The sequence below is a fragment of the Manis pentadactyla genome, chromosome 6 (genome assembly GCF_030020395.1).
Source record: "Manis pentadactyla isolate mManPen7 chromosome 6, mManPen7.hap1, whole genome shotgun sequence".
In the NCBI taxonomy this organism is placed as follows: domain Eukaryota; kingdom Metazoa; phylum Chordata; class Mammalia; order Pholidota; family Manidae; genus Manis; species Manis pentadactyla.
The window spans coordinates 7,998,771-8,015,952 of record NC_080024.1 but is presented as its reverse complement, the minus strand read 5'-3'; the positions used below and the strand labels follow the sequence as shown (position 1 = coordinate 8,015,952).

The 17,182-nt window shown below is 43.3% G+C and overlaps 1 protein-coding gene across 4 annotated transcripts in view; it reads left to right on the top strand.

Moving 5' to 3' along the window:
• ARMC9 (armadillo repeat containing 9) overlaps positions 1–17,182 on the top strand; it is a 162,330-nt gene that overhangs the window by 30,198 nt on the left and 114,950 nt on the right. For all 4 annotated transcript variants that reach the window (XM_057503437.1, XM_036912378.2, XM_036912368.2 and 1 more), the window contains exons 8-9: positions 4,820–4,977; positions 9,638–9,736. In XM_057503437.1, coding sequence (XP_057359420.1) covers positions 4,820–4,977; positions 9,638–9,736 — 257 coding nt within the window. The remainder of the gene's footprint in view (positions 1–4,819; positions 4,978–9,637; positions 9,737–17,182) is intronic.

The following is a 17,182-nucleotide window of genomic DNA, read 5'->3' as shown; positions in this document are numbered from 1 at the left end:
AAATCACCTGGATTAAATTTTTTTAAAGAACATCTTTGCCAACTCAAGTTTTAAGTAGGGGGACAGTGACAGAGATGGAGAGAATTCCATGCACTTGTTTTAAAAGTCTAAATATTTATTAAGTGCTTTGCGGTCATGTTTATCTGATTCCTTGAGGCTCCCTTTTCAGAATGGCTGGTATTGCTGGCTTGGTCTTGCATATAAGGTAGCCAAGACATGGAGACATGGAGGGCATTTGAGCAATATCCCAAAGGGACATAAACTGCAGCAGCACAGTTAGAAGACCAGTGCAGCATGGGTGGGGAAAGAATTATTTTAGGATCTTTCATTCTTACCTTGAACTAGTCTAATGGGGTCTTATCTCGGTAGCAGTATGGAGTATCCATTCTCATGAAACATTTCCATTTTTTACATTCAAAATAGAAATTCCAACTTTAAGTTTTTAGCATAAGACAGTTTTCCATGATAGTAATTTTTTACTAGAACTGTTCATTTTTCAGTAAGGTAAGAAAAATTTCAGTTAATACGGAATCAGTGGCCATGGTTCTGGTTCTTTGCCTGAGTTTTGTCTTTGATACTGCATGATGAAGACTGCTTAAATTATTACATCGGAAAGGGCATATGTGTTTCATGCCTCTGCTAAGTATTAGGTGGCATAATCCTCAATTCCCAGCAGGTGGAGTTTTACTACACAAAACAGCACATTTGCCCTTCTCACAGCAGAGTAATGTCAGAGGATTTCAAAACTTCCTGTCATTGTTTTTCCATGTTTCTTTTTAGAGAAAGTTTTCTAAAGAAAGAAAGCATTAGAAAATTGCTTAGCTCTTTGCTTTCCAGGGACTTGACAAATGACCAGTGCTTTACGTGTGATGCACAAGGATGACTTCGGTAGCTTCGCAGAAGAGTTGGAGTATTTGCTTTCAGCCTTCTTAGCCGTGCATGTCCCCAGCCCCGAGTTCTGAAGGTGTGATGGTCCCGCCAGTTGCGCAGAGCCTGCGGGGGAGCTCCTCCCCCACGGAGGAGCTGCAGTCCTGTGCTTGAGCCCGGAGGAGCAGGGAGGCCGCTGTGGCCTTGCAGAGCACTCCCTGGCTTGCCAGGTGCTCCCTAAGCTTGCTCTGTCCCCAGAGCAGTTATGTGTGCCCGAGCATAAGTCCCAGCCGGTCTCTTCAGCTCCTCAGGTCTGCCCCTGAAAGTGTCAGGACAGTGCCCACGCCTTGGCCAGGGTGAGTCCTCTGCCAGTTTTCTCACTACTGCGATTCTCAAATTGGGCTGGGCATTTGGGTCTTGCCCCGCAACTCCTGGAAATGCACGTTCGCCCCACTATTTCTGTTGCTGTCTAGCAAACCACTTCAAGCTTAGTGGCATAAAACAACAATTTCTATTTATTATTGCCAACTTGGGTGGTCTGGGAACTGTGGGCTCAGTGGGCAGTGCTCCCTCGGGTGCCTCGGGTACAGGTGGAGCCGAGTGGAGCCATCTCTAAGGCTTCCTCACACACAAGCACAGGTCTGGTGGCCGCTGCTGGCATCGCAGCAGAGGATGTTGACTAGAACTATGTGTTCTCGCCACGTAGTCTGCGCACCTGGGCTCAGGCCATGGCGGCTGGGTTCTGAGAGTGAATGTCGCCAGAGAGACATGGAATCTGTCACCTTTTCTAACCCAGCCTCTAGACAAACAGTTCAGTGTCATTTCTGCTGCATTCTCTTCATTAGAAGCGAAATCCTGAGACCAGCCCACATCAGAAGGAGGGGAAATATATTCCACTTCTAGATGGGAAGGAATGTCCAAGACTTTGCAGTTATATTTTAAAACTGCCACCCCACCTGCATCCTCTGAGTCCCAGAGAACTACCTCATTCTGGACTGAATTTACTTAGTCCCTGTTGAGATTTGGTCTTTAGGCTCCTAGGCACTGGAGAAGGGAAAGTAGTGAGAAACTTCTCCCCAGTTCCTTGATTCTGCCAGCTCCTGTCACCCCAGCTTGCCCTGCAGATTTTGAGGATAGCTTTGTGCTGGGAACCAGGTATGTCTCTGATTAGTGGCCCCATTTTGCAAAATATACATGGAGGGGGTGTGCAAATAGAAGAGAGACCAGGGTTTTTGAGCCTTTTCTTAAGTTTGATTTAAATGGAGTTTTCTGAGGCTACCCAAGCAGAATGTACGGAATTGAGTCTGGCAGGCAGTGTATTTCTGTGGCTGAATAAGCCCCGTAATGCAATATTGCTATGGAGATCAGAGATCAGCACCACAGGGCACTTGTACCACAGGTTCAGGCCCAGGCTCAGTGTCATGACAGCCAGTTGTCACTACTTTGTCCCCTCCTTCCACAGGGTTGCTGCAACCACAAGGCACAGATATCCCCAATTTAACTTAATTGTCGACTCAGGTATTGTTTTTTAAATTGAACAATTGGGTAGTATTTTGATAGGAAAGTTTCATGGATTAAATAAGAGTTCCATAAGCTTTTGAAGAAGCAAGAGAAGTGCTAGGAGTGGAAAAGGAATTAATTACATTTAACAATGGTGTTTAGAATAAAAACTTAGGTTGGCAATATCGCATACTGGATTATTATTTTCACCTACCTATTTAAAAAGAATATAGAAATAGTATCTTTACCATTTCTGGCATTAATTGATTCTGCTCCTTCAGAAAATGAGCAACTGACCATTTTCCTAGAGTTCACAGCCCTAAATAGTATTCTTTTTTTAAATGATGACCTGTTCTTTGTTATAAGTCATAACTTTCTTCATCCAGCATTTGTGGATTAGCAGAATAGCAAAGAGCAGATTTATATCTGAATACAAAGAAGAAAGAGTATACCCGATTGTAAATATAGATTGATTTTAGGTTTTTATATAGATGAGAAAAACATCCATATTTTTAAGTATATCACTTGGCCTTGAGCAGTGAAGAGGTCTCTAAAATTAAATCTCATCTATTCTTTAAAAAAAAAAAGCAATATACCTAAATGAAATGGCCATGTTAATTAGAGAAAAGGAGACTGCTTGACTGGGGAGGAGTCACCATCAATTTTGTTATTGCTCTATTTCATGCTGGAATTATATGGAAACTTTCTGTGACCTGAACAGACATTCTTCTAGTTATATATATCTTCTGTTTAAAACTTGGGGTGCAGTACTTTGGACTTTTGCACAAATTATGTCAGTAGTTTTGAAATATGAAGTCTCAATACATTTCACTGGCATGACTAAGACCGTTTCATTACAATAGTGTGGAATTTCTGAGAAGACATTTCCACTGAAAGTTGAGGTCTTGCCTGGCAAGGCATTGGCTTAGTTGTCCTTGTCTCATAAAACTTTTGACATTGAAAAAAGAGTCAAAGTCCTCTTAATGTTCAGAAATAAAGTTGATATCTTTGAGCTGTGACCCAAATAGCTTGCCATAATTGTCAGGTCCTATGTGTAGCCAACAAAAGTGTCTGCAAGGTGATGTCTCTGGATAGCAGGCTGTTCTCCTGCTAAACAGTGTATTTGAACTAATCACAAACATTTCAGCCCAGTTGCCTACTTCTCGCCCTCCTGTAGGCTGCTTGGCAGTTAGGGCCTTTTCCCTCAGGTGTACTTTAGGAATTGTACATTCCAGTTCTGAGTTCCCAAGGCAAAAGTTCCACAAACCATCCCTTGCGTATAGTTAATTGCACAATGAGTTTCTGAAGGGAGGAGTTCTTTTGTACAGTCTCCTTTAGAGAGGATCTACTTTGGCGACATTTACATTTATGATTTGGGTGGGGCTTTAAAAATGGTAAGAACAGTGTGGTTGCGGTGGGGTGAGAAGGGAGAAAAACAGAGAAAACCACATGAATTTTAAAAGCAATGGGGCTTCCAAAATGAAAACAGAAACAAAGTACTTAAAGTGGAAGTAGAAGCAAAAAGTTGTAGAACCAGGTAACTTCTTAAACGTATCTTTCAATACTTAGATTTGGTGGGTGCTAAATAATAATAATATCAGTTCAATATCAGGTGCATTAGAGCCACTTGGGGAGTTTGTTGACAATACAGATATTCAGCCCTACCCGGTATCCACAAAAATCAGTCTTTGAAGGTGAGGCTTGATCATCTTTATTTTTAAATGATTCTGATATATTTCAAAGTTTGCATACCACTGCCTTAGGATGTAACCTCTCTGGTTTTTCATGGTTTCAACTTGTGTAGAAATATGTTTAGAAAATCTCTGACCCCTTTCCATAAAGGCTGGGCCGTCAAGTACTGCCCATGGCAAGGGATTCCAAGAAGAGAACCCTGGAACTTTGCAAGGCCGCCTGCTTTAAGGCCTGGGCGGGGAGAGGCTCCAGCTTCGCCGACTGGAATGTCACTTCATTCTGCATATTCTAGTTTTCTCAGCACCAGTCAAGCAGCCCTAAACTTTGTTTCAAATGCAGAGTTGTCCTGCAGATGTGAGTTGTCCCCCAGCTACCTCACAGGGCAAACACAGGAAAAGACACAGGTTTGGTTCATCCATTTTGTGAGCTGATTCTAGGAAGAAACATTACGTTTCTTGTACATAGAACTGAAAGACATTTCAAGGGGTTCTGTCAACGAATAGACTTTTTGTTAGGAAGACCAGTAAAGATTCAGTTGAACTACCAGAGACAAGAAATTGAAGATCAGTGGTTACGACGCACTTTGTAATTAACTATGGCATGAAATAGAAGTAAAGTGTTAAACACAAACAGTGCCAGGCTCAGTGTTGTAGCAGAATATCCTGACGGTAGGCATGGTACTCTCTCGAGAAGAAGGCAGTCACTCTTTATTCTGCGGGGTGTTTGTATTGTTTTGACTTACTATCCATTGCCTTCCTAGAAATGCTGCAGCAGCTCCACCAACAGCTGGTAGAAGCTGAGCGTAGGTCGATGACATACCTGAAGCGGTACAATAAACTCCGGGCGGACTACCACAGGCTCATTGGAGTCACGGCAGAGCTGGTGGACTCCCTGGAGGCGACGGTCAGTGGCAGGATGGTAAGGAGATCCCCATGTGTTCATATCTCTGTTTCAAGATAAAGAGGTTTTAAGGACATGGACCATGTCGATGACAGGATTCCTGGCCATGCCCAGCCCGTGACGCCTGTCCCCCCGCTGTGCAGAGCCAGCTGCCGCACCAAGACCAGCTCATGTTTCACACCATCTGTGCTCCTCGTGGCGTTCTATCCATTTTACTGACCACACTTTTATTTCTCTACCTTATTCTTAATGTGAACAAAGAATAAATTGTCTGGCAACAGAAAAAAATAATATGCAGTGGCACAAAAATAAGAGGGAAATACCCTCTGGTATAAAGGAAAGCTCTAGATTTTCATATATTGATTTTGTATCCAGGTACCTTTCTGAACTCTATTAATCTGTTAGATTCTTTTCGTTAATTATGCTGTATTCTAGATTGACAGTCATATCATCTTCAAATAATGATTTTTTTTTCTTTAGGTATAACTTATTTTTCTTGGCATATGGGCTAAGACTATGGGACATTGTTGAATAGTGAGATCAGGGCATCTTTGTCTTATTCCTGACTTTAATGGGAACTATTGTAGTATTTCACTTAGTAAGAAATTAAGAAGTATAATAAAGTGTGTTTGTGGAAATAACCATATTTTTTAAAAATGGAATAGTTGTAGGTTCATATGCAATTTCAGGAAAAATGCAGAGTCTTTGTACTGTGGGGGCCATGGCCAGGACACAGCCTTCATTATAGTAAACGGGGGCGGAGCAGTGGAGTAGTTGTGAAAGGCTCACCCAACCACTGAGTTAGAGTAGCCCTGAGGGGTGTTCAGGGAGACTGGGGGACAGCAGGAGGGTCTGCCCATCATCACGGGAGACCTGGTGCTGGTGGAGGTAAGTGCTCCCAGGTGTGTCCTGAGATGGGGCCCGTGGTGCTGCCTGCTGGCTGGGCCTGGAGGGAGAGAGGGAGAGAGACAAGGATGACGCCAAGTGTTTGGCATAAGCTACTGGAAAGGTGGCCCTGACCAGCTGAGACAGGGAAGGCCTTGGGAGGAGCAGGTTTGGGGGAAATCAGCAGTTCAGCTCCGGACAGCACTGTTAGGACACAGGACATTCATGGTTCGTCTTTTGTAAATATTTTCCTCACTGTGTTCCTTGCTTTTTAAATTAGTGTTTCTTAATTTTTACTAAAGTTCACATGTTTATAGAGTCACGTCTATCAATTTTTCCCTCTGATCTTCTCTGACTTTTTATAGTGTTATTAAAGAAGGCTTTCCTACTAAAAAAGCCGAAAAAAATATTCATCTTAATTTTCTTCTGTTGGTTGTTTTGTTTTTAATTGTTTTAATTTTATCTGTAAACCTTTAATCCATATGAAATTTATTTTCATAAATAATGTAAGGAAGAAATCTACTTTTTTTCCTCAAAAAGGTAACCATTTGAGTCAGAACTATTTACTTTTTCCTTCACTAGTTTGAAGGTACCTTTATCATATAGTGGGATTTTAATTTTTTCCATCGGTCTGACTGTTCTGAAGCTAGTAATGCATTGATTTGACTAGAATATTTTTAAAATATATTTCTGTGTCCTGTATTAAAAGCCTCTTTGCTCATGTGAAAGACAGCACAGTACCATTCACCAAACTGCTGAAGGTTGCTTGGTGCGGCCAGAGCTGGAGGAGGTGGCCACGTGGTGAAAGATGATGCAGGGAAGGTGGATGGGTCAAGAGCATGGGGAGTTTGCAGACCAGATTTAGGAATTTGTGCTTTGTCCTGTAGTTAGTGAGGAGCTTTTGAAATGTATGTCTTAAAAATTGGACTATTTAAGTTAGGGGTTTTGGTGGGTTTTTTTTAGTTTTAAAAATAACAAGTATTTGCTTTTCTTTAATACAGGTGAGTTCCAGAAACAAAACAAAACAGAAATGTTTTTATATAACCACTATTGACAAAAAAAAAAAAAAAAGACATGTACATAGCTAGAAGATTCAGGCAGTACAGAAATAAATAAAAAGAAAAGCATTTGCCTTCTGTCCTATTAAAAAATAACTACCATCATCCTGGTGTGCCTCATAAAGCCAGGGTTGATGTAACACCAGGTGTGGCATGCTGACTAAAGATTGGCACGACAGCTCCTGCTGCTAGAGTGTGTGAGCACCAGAGAGATAGAATGGGGCTTGGGGGCCACAGTTGGGGGCAGACTTTAAACTAGCTTGTTTTGTTTTTAATGTAAAAAAAAAAACTGCATGCTGCTGTTAACAAATTAACTGATTTGGAGGTGTAAAAGCCCCTTCCCACACACAATTCCTTAATCTCACTTCCTTACTGATATTCAAGATTAACATTTTCTCATGTGTCATTTCAGGACATTTCTTTGCATAGGTATGTGTGCATGCAGCATATATACATATTTACTTGGTATTATATGACCCATTACTCTTCTGAAACCTGCTGTTTAATTTTCAATATATCTCGGAGGTCTTTCCATATGGCCACACCTCTCTCATTCCTTTCAATGCTTGTTTGTTGTTCCATTGTAAGGGTGAACTGTAATTCGTCAGATCTCTGATGATGAGCATTTAGATTTTTTTGCTTGATATAACAGTAATGTTATAGTGAACATGTATATACTGTATACCTTTGAATATAGGTAAGATAGGATCTTGAGTGGAATTGCTAGGTCAAAAGTTATGGACATTAAAGTTTTAATAGACTTATGTTGTGTAATTATTTCTCCTGACATTTCAACAATATCTACCCACTGGCAGCCCCCACCCTCAGGAATATATCAGAGTGTCTGTTTCTCCACACACTTGCCAGTATTAGCCACCATTATACTTTGAAATCTTTGCCAGTTTGATAAGTAAAAGTTAGTATTCTGAATGTTTCGATTTACATCTCTTTAATTATTACAAGGTTGAATACATTTGCAGATAATTCTTGGCCATTTTTATTTTGTTTTTAATCAACTGTCTATTTGTGCCCTTTCTTCATTCGCCTATTTTAATCAACAAAGTGTAAATTTGCTTGTTAGAGAAATGATTCTGGTAGCAGTTCCAGATGTCAAAGGAGAAAACAGTTTCAGGAGGAAGGGCTTGATAGTAAATCTCAAAAGCCACAGAAAACTCTAGAAGACTAGAATGGAAAAGTGTCCAATGTTTTTGCCAGTTAGAAGGTCATTGATGATGGCCCTTGCCACCTGAGTTTCCACGGAATGAGGCAAGGAAGCTGGATTACAGTGTGTTGGAAGGTAAAGGGAAGGTGGGACAGCAAATGTAGGCTGTTCTTTCAAGGACCCTGGCTGTGAAGGAAGAATATTGATGGGGTGGTCGATAGATGGAGATCTAGGGTGGAGGAATAGAAAGATATTTTTAAATATGAAATATATTTGGATGTGTTTTTAAGCTGTAGGGTAGGCAAAGGTGCAAAAGGAAAGGTTAAAACTACAGGATGGAAAAGGAATGTTGAAATTTGGACACTATAGGTATTCAGAGGAAATGGGTGCAGGAGAGTGTAGGAGGGGCAGCCTTGAAATGGAGCCCTTAGTCTGAGTTGCTTCACGTATAGCTGAGTGTTGAGGCATGACCACAGATACTTGCCATGGGATAGACAGAGCCTTTTATATAGCTGCTCAGACCAGAGGTCTCCAGTGGCTAGACAAGAGTCCCATAAGGAGAGAAAAGGGTCTAGCTCAGCATCCCCAGCTCTTGCTAACTCACTAATCGGCTGTGTGGTTCTCCTCCCATGGGGCTGCCTGAGTATGTAGATAGGGAGAGAGGCCAGTGCATTACTATGTGCAAGTTCACCATGTGGAATCATGAGTTTGGGGAAAAGTAGGTCCCTCTCTAATCATCAGACAGAGAAAAAAGTCTGTAAGGATGCCAAATTATTACTAGTAGTTACTTCCAGGGTTTGGTTTGTGGGGAAAGAGTGGGACTGGGAAGAGGTTGTGGCACTTGTGTATTTTAAATGTGCACATATTCTTCATATAAAAAGAGAAGATGTAAAAATCAAAAGGAAAAATTTTGGAGATTACCATCTGCATTGTAATAGCTAGTGGGAGGCATGAGAGATGCTAAAGAAATACCAGGATAGAGTAGCATCGATGGGGACAGTAATTCAGCTTCATGTTGTTAAGGCTTTGATAGTTTATAAAAGTGTCTCCATCAATCATTGAACAAGGATTTACCAGCCAACCTGTCATGTGCTAAGCATATCCGTGCTCGTTTACCTGCCTCCCTGTGACTCAGGGGTAGATACTCATTTCCTTCAGTGGGTCAGGACAGCAGGCAGCAGAACTGTTGGTTTCTCAGGCATCTAGGACTTGAACCCAGATCTTCAGATTTTAAGCCCTGTGTTCTTCCATCACATTACAGCCAGCCAATGACTTTACTGCTTGATATCACAAAGAAATGGTTTTAAATTGGTCAATTATACATGACAGTAGGAGTATATCAAGTGGAATTACATAATTTAAAGTATGATGTCTTAAGATCATTCCTGTAGTACCGGAAGCAATTTTTTCTGTCCTCTCAATGCTGTAACTCCCAAGAATTCCTGTGTTTAAGCAAAATTTCATCTCCATACCTTACAAAAGACTGTTGAGAGACAGCTCTGATCATTACCAGGGCCCCAGATGTCTCCGGTGAGCTTTGCGCCTTTCACCAGCCCCTCCGTCCTCTTTGCAGATCACGCCCGAGTACCTCCAGAGCGTGTGCGTCCGCCTCTTCAGTAACCAAATGCGGCAGAGCCTGGCGCACAGCATGGACTTCACCAGGCCCGGGACGGTGAGGCCCTGCCCCCGCATTCAGGAATAGCACTGTGGAAAAAATGAATGAAAGAGCAAGGGAAATAGCCGTCAGGAGTCTGCATTTCAGCGGGCTTTGGAGGTCTATCAACTCCTAAAAGGCAAAGAAAACCTTTTGAGAAGAGTGAGCCGCTGGGCCCCTGGGGAGAGGGGGACAGGCGTGTTCTGCTGGGTGGGGTGCCAGGGGCTGGTGACAACTAGCTGCAAATCCGTTGGAAAGGAGGGAAACTAAGCTCTTTTTAACAATAGCTGCCATTATGGGAAGGTGTATGGTCTCAGGCACATGCTCCCTATTTCCTTCCTTAACTTTGTACTGGGAATAATTGCAAAATTACAGAAAAGTTGCAAAAGTGGCACAAAGGACACTTGTATACCCTTGAACCAGATTCATCAACTGTTGGCATTTTATCTATTCGTTTCTCTCTCTCTCTCTACACACACACACACAAGCACCATTTTGCTCTTTTGCAGCTATATATTAACAACTTTAGTAAATTTAATATTGATACAACATTCTTATCTGCTATGCATTTTCCAGTTTTGTCAGTTGAGCCATGGATGCCCTTTATAGCATTCTCCCCCACGCGGCAGTCTAGGGTCACACACTGCACTGAGTTGTCATGTCCCCTTAGCCAACTTTAGTCGTGAGCATCCCCCACTCCTTCTTCAACTTTCTTGACATTGACATTTTAGAGGAACATAGTCATTCCCCCTTTAAAAAATAGAACATTTCTCCTTTTGTGTTTGATATTTCCTCATGATTAGAGTCAGGGTTTGCATCCAAGCCAAAATATTGCACTGGTGATGGTATATCCTTCTTAGGACAGCTCCTCTGGAAGCATGTGATGTCACATTGGGGAGCTCTTAACCAAGGGAGTGGTACACCAGCGTCTCCTGAGGAAGCTCTCAGAGTTATGAGCCCCTGTCTCTGGAGCTCACACCGCCCTGCAGCCTAGTCCAGCTGAGTGGGTGGAGCCACACGTGCTCCATTAGGAAGTGCCAGGGGACCTGAGGCACCCCATGGGTTAGCACCACAGCTTTTAATTAGGGGTTAGGACCCTAATATGAGGGTCTTCATAAGCCAAGGCCTTTTTTAGTATTAAAAAAGTATGTATACCCTACCTCATTCTCAAGTAGATTTGAAGTGCTTATTGTGAAAAAATACAATTAGGAGAAATGAAAAATAGAAAATAGGAATGAGGAAAGAAATTGTAGTTAAAACTCATAGAAACAGCAGATAGATTGGTGGTTGCCAGGGGCTGGGAGCTGGGGGAAGTGGGGAGATGTTGGTCAAATGGTACAAAACTGGTCTGGGGCTCCAGTGCACGGCCTGGTGACTGTAGTCAACAACACCGAGCTGTGTACTTGAAGGTTGCTAAGCGTGTAGGTCTTAAATGTTCTCACGACACACATAAAAAAGGTTAACTATGTGAGGTGATAGATGTGTTAAGTAACCTTATCGTGGTAATCATTTCACAATATGTGCATGTATTGAATCATATATGTCAGTAATGCTGGGGGGATACCCAAGAAATTGTCATTAAAGGAAGTGAGCATAGGAAAAATAAAAGTAAGCCAGGGCTAGGGTGTCATAAGTTGCTGTGCATCTGGGGGGACAGTAGAGTTTGGCCCTGAGCTTTCTAGTAGCCTGTGCAACAAGGGACACGTGAGCAGTGACATGATTTACCTATAAGGGAAGAGAGTATGGTTATATGAGGTTTATTGTGCAGCATTTGCTGTACTGAGACATTCGTACTACATTTGCCAATTAGCAAGCACATCCGCGAGGTGGCGGTCCCCAAGCCCGCATACCTCCCCAGACAGACATTTCCCTGCCACTGGTGTTCTCTGCCCTGTAGACCATCAGTTTTTTCCAAGTAGGTATATTACTCTTATAATTTTAAAGCAAATTTAAATATATTTTTTAGAAGACTAGAAGGTCAAGCAAGTATTTCACATGGTTATTCTGGAGCTAAGACCTGAGGATAGTATCACTCATGGATCTTCATACAAAGGATGTGGTAAAGTGGCGAAGAGCACATGTCCCTGACTACCACATGCTCCAGGTACTGGCAGAAGTGTGGCAGAGCTATTAGTTGTGTTGGCAGTGCCATGCACAGACATGTGGATAATAGAAGTGGTGGGGTCTGTGCTTTAGGATACCGCCGCAGTGACTTTAGCATGCCAAAATCCAGAGAACCGGCTGTTTTCAAAATGCTAGTAAAGCACACAGAGACACCTGAGTTTCAGAAAAGTAACTTCTTCATGGGCTCTCCAGGATGAGGGTCTTTAAGCCAAATCACTGAGGACTGGCTGAGTTGATCCTCTGCATACACTGTACATTTAGTTGTAAGTTAGTTAAGGAGCAGGGTGTGTTCTTCAAGCAGAATGGCCTTCTAGAATTAATTAGCATAGCAGGATCTGTGTCCACTAGGACCACTCTTTTCTTCCCTTCTTTCCATTTATTTATTCACTCAGCAAATACTGAGTGTTATCCAGGTGTGAGTTATAAAATCCCGTCCTGTCTTACACATACAAGAATCCTTATCTTCCCATTTTCTATTGGTGGAGTGATGCATCTAGCTTCTTTAAAACTGACATTATGTTAATAAGGATCAATTTAAAAGGGAGACGAGGAAAAGCCTATATGATATTTTATCCCATTAGAAGTTACTCATTTGTCAAAAGACTTGTCCTACCATCCTTCCCTGTTAGGGATTCTAAGCCTGAATCCAGGGGAAAGAGGATGAGCTCTGTTTACCTTAGCACAGAAACTGTTTCTCCTGAGTCATTGACTTAGGAACAGGCAATAAAAGCTACAAACCATCTTTTATTGTTCCTAGTTGATTACTCTATAAGATGGTAAAAAGTAGATATGGGGTCACTATAAAAGTATAAAAGAACATTGTAGTTAACTAGGCATGCCTAAAGCCAATGTATGTTATTAGATTTATAATGTGTGAAGAGGAAATTCATAGTTAACAGTTTGGATGGAATGACTAGTGACTGATAGGACTTAGGATTTCGAAGGAGAATGTTGTTTTTCATTTTTTAATGGAATAAATTATACTCTGGGTCCAAACACGCCACCAGTTTCAAGAAAATAGGTGAGCACAGACCACCCTTCCTTTTGGCCTGGTCCTTTATCAGCTCCCCCTCGGTGTTCCACTGGCCTCGAGTGTTCCAACTCACTGTGCTCTATGAAGGAGCGTGGCTGGGGCCCATCAGAAAACTGCTGGCGTCTGTAAAGTTTGGTGCTTTTGATACTGGTTTTTAAATCTGGCTGTTAAGAATCTGGCCTTCTGCAACCTCATTCACTTTTAAAAGTTTAAAAGACTTCAGTAAATAGCACCCTTCTTCCCCCTGAGTTCTGAACCAATTGGAAAATAGGGCAAAAGAATAAAAGGAAAAGGAGCTGAAAATATTGCTGTTGATACTGACAAAGCTTATATTGGAAACCGTGGATTTTATTTATAGACAGGTGGGCTCCCTACTTTTAAACCCTGATTAAAGAAATGTACTCACCCAGTCATGGGTGGCTCTGGCCAAGCCCTGCTCCCCACCTCACCACTGGCAGCTCGGGCTCAGAACTGACCTGGACTCTCTGGACAGGCTCATGGTCCCCAGGAAATGGGGGCAGGGCGATGCATGCCCACATCTCTCCCAAACTCTCAAAGCCAGTAAGTCAACCCCAGGTCTGGGGAGGGCCCCACAGAGGGAGGGGCCACTGTGAGTGGGAAGGAGTGGGTTTCCACCCTACCTACTTCATGCCCAGTAACTGTGTCCAAAAACCTGCTCTCATTATCAGAGTTGACAGTCACATCCGGGTTCTCCCAGAAGAATCGATAAAGGCAAGATTAATTTTATTGAGAAGAGAACTCTCCCAGGTGGCCTCTTCCAGTTTAACTACCTGTCACCACCCTAACCCTAGGTTTGTCATTCCTTGGTCCTTATAAACTTGGGTCCATTATTTGCTGGGATACCAGATAAATCTGACTTTATGTTATCAGCAGTCTAATGAGAAGCAAGAGGAGAAACTTCTCCCTTAGGGCACAAGAGGTAGAGTTGTTTTGTTCTCTGAGATTACGAAGTAATACAAAATGTGTTAGCTGGAAAATATATAACAATTTAGCAGTAAATGGAGCAAAGCACAAACCCCATCCCTTCCTCACACTCTCTTCATCTCACCTTCCTTCCTAGGTAGTACTGTTGGCTATGTTTCATATACACGCTTCCAGAAATGTAAAATTATATATAATTAAGGTTTTATACATATCATTCTCCAACTTGTCTCTTGTAACAATACTTTTTGAAGAGTCTTCCAAGTTCTTTAGCATATTTATATCTCCCTTATCTTTTAGACTTTAAGTTATGAACAGTGTGGTACTTTTAACATTCACCTAACCAAGCTTTAGGTGGCTTTCAGGTTTTTGCTGTTTCTAATCATGCAGCACACATCTTTGTATGCTGCAAGTAGCATTTGAAGATCCCTTGGTCTGTCTTTCTCCTCTTGGCCCTCTTTCTGTACTGGGCAAGCGTGAGTGCAGACACTCCAGGGAAGGAGTGCCATGACTGACAGAGGACAGTGCCCATTCTCAGCCCCTGCAGAGCACCCATCCTGGGCAGAGGTGCGTACAGGGAGAGCTGACCTTGATAAGGAGTCTGGTGCCGACTCTGATGGTGGAAATCTGAGCATAGCCCCCTGGGTGAATCCCAAGTCCTGCCTAGTGGCATCCCTGGGTTTTTGGATTCATTGGTTAGGGTAGTTTCCATTTAAATGCATCCTTATTTGCAAAAATAGCCCATTTGGGAACTAGCCCTCCCTTTCTTCAACAACTCCAAGTAGACCCCATTGGAAATACAAGTTAAAGTGCTTCTAGGTATGATAGCATTAAATATATTAAAGGCCCAGGACATGTGAATCTTAGAAAGCATTTACAGTTGACCCTTAAACAACTTGAGTGTTAGGGGCACTGACCATGCAGTCAAAAATCCAAGTATAACTTTGACTCTCCAAAAACTTAACTGCTAATAGCCTACGGTTGACCAGAAGCCTTACCCGTAACATAAACAATTAACACATGTGTTGTATGTATTATATACTGTATTAAAATAAACTAGAAAGAAGAAAATGTTTTTTCAAATTGTTGCAAATCTCCAAAAATTTCCAAATATACTTACTGAAAAAAATACACATATAAGTGGACCTGCACAGTTCAAACCCATGTTTTTCAAGGGTCAACTATACTTCTAAAATCAACCACCTGTCTTAGCAATAACCTAGAGGGGCTTGGGGGGGTCAGGGTGGGGAGGCAGCGGCCCTTTTTCAGGATGGCCTCCTTCAGTTGTTCAGGAAGCATCGCTGCGCCGGTGCTCTGCTGAGGAGGGTCTCCCTAAAGCTTCCTGTTGTGTGGACCTTGGCTCAGGCTTCAAGTCCAACACCTTCAGCCCTTGTAGTCTCCTTTATGTGGCCTTCTTTCGTCGTGGCAAGATGTCTGCCCCTTGCCTGCCTTCCCTCTGCATTGTGAGGCAGCCTTTCCAGGCCCAGTTCTCTGTATGCGGAGGAGGAGGGGCACACCTACTTGCCCTCTGCCACACCTCATGCACCGGTCCCTGTCCCACATCCGAACGGACCCTGGTGATGTGAGGATCGAACACCTTGGCTCTCAACCAGTTGGTAGAATCCTGATGGGCAGAGTGGGCCTGTGCCATTCCCTCAGATCTGCCGCTGGCTTCCAAACCTAGACTTACAAGCCTCCTCCCCGTGAGTGTTTGACAGGCACATCACCTTTTGTGTGTCCAAATCTGGATTCATCTTTTTCTGCAAATGGGTGGGCTCCCCTCCTGTATTTCCTGCCTCGGTGAACAACACTCCAGAGACACCTGGGAGCACCTGAGGCCTTCCCTCTCTTTGCCGCCAGTTCAGGCAGTCCCTGGCATCTGAGCAGCGTGCTTCCTGCCTGCCCCACGTCTCTGCTGCTTGCTGTTTGTTCAGGCTCTTCCTATGTCTATTCTGGCTTAAGGTAGCATTTCCTAACTGGTCTCGATGTCAAAGCTCCCACCTTTCTGTTGCTTATTACCTGGGAGCTGGAGTGACCTTTCAGGTTGTGTCTTACTTATTATGCCCTCAGATTTCAGGAAGGATTATGTACATAGAGGCATCCGGTCATGTTACCCCCTTGCTTAATACCTGCCACTGCTCAGGTCTAAAGTGCTCAGCATGGAGTCCACACCTTCTGTAATCTGATGACATCTATCTCTCCGGGCTCAGTTCTGGTCACAGAAACCCCAGGAGGCCCCGGCCCCAGGCACTTCCTCTGTGTGTACACTTAACTGTGCACCTTGCCCAGCTCCAGACTCTCAGAAGCCTGCAGGCTACAGGGCGGTGACGCAGAGCCAAGGACAAGGCCCCCAGTGACCTGGTGGGCCAGAGAGGTGCTTGCCCAAGAAGCTTCTGTAGAGCTTACCAGCAAGTTCAGACACGTAGGCCCTCCCCTTCCCCATTAGCACCATTTCCAAAAATCTCACCTGCGCAGCTTTCCAGCCTAGCCCTCCCTTCTGCGTTCACACCCGACCTGCTCCTCCTGCAAGTACCCCTTCCCCCTTCCTGTTAGAGAGTTGGCTATAGCAACCTCCTTTCCCTGTATGAAGGTGCTGTTCTTCTGGTTCTCCAGCTTCCACGGCCTCTTCTGTCCCGTGGCTAAGGCCCCTTTCCTCATGTCTCCCACTCTGGTTACTTCACCTCTCCTGGGGAATCAGTCCCCTTGAGGTCTCACACCAAGGGGTCCTGCCTTCACGGTTCACCTGCCCTCCCGCACAGCACAGGCAGCTGTCCAGCGATAGTCCCACTTGAGAGGGACCAAAGAGGACGGGCTGGCAGCAAACATGCCTGGTCTAAGGAGGTGTCCAGCCCCAAACAGCGCCTTCTCACCACCCCAGGGCCCAGCAGCCATGGCTTGTATTGAGTCAGGGTTTTTTTGTGGTCTGTAAATTCAGCAGAGGTTAAGCAATAGAGAACAGAGCCATTGCCAGGACTGAGTTATTAAACCACTCAAGGATTCTAGAGTGTCCACTTTGGAAGTCAGTCTTCATTCATTCGTTTAGCAAATGTTTGCTGAGTGCCTCTATACATATGTCCAGGCATTAGTAGGTACTAGGTGGCAAATGTATTGAGGGTAGTATAATTATCTCTGGTCTTTATGGAACTCAATGTCTACTAAAGGAGAAAGACACAGAAATAATTGCAAAATATTCACAGTTCAATATGATAAACATTGATAAAGACCATATAAGGGCTGTGCTGACATACAGGGAACCAAGTATCACTGCCTGCCCCTCCAGAAAGGGCTCCACAGATGGCCAAGGTTTCTTCTCTTCTTCTCACTTATTTTTTTTTATTAAGATATCATTGATATAAACTCTTATG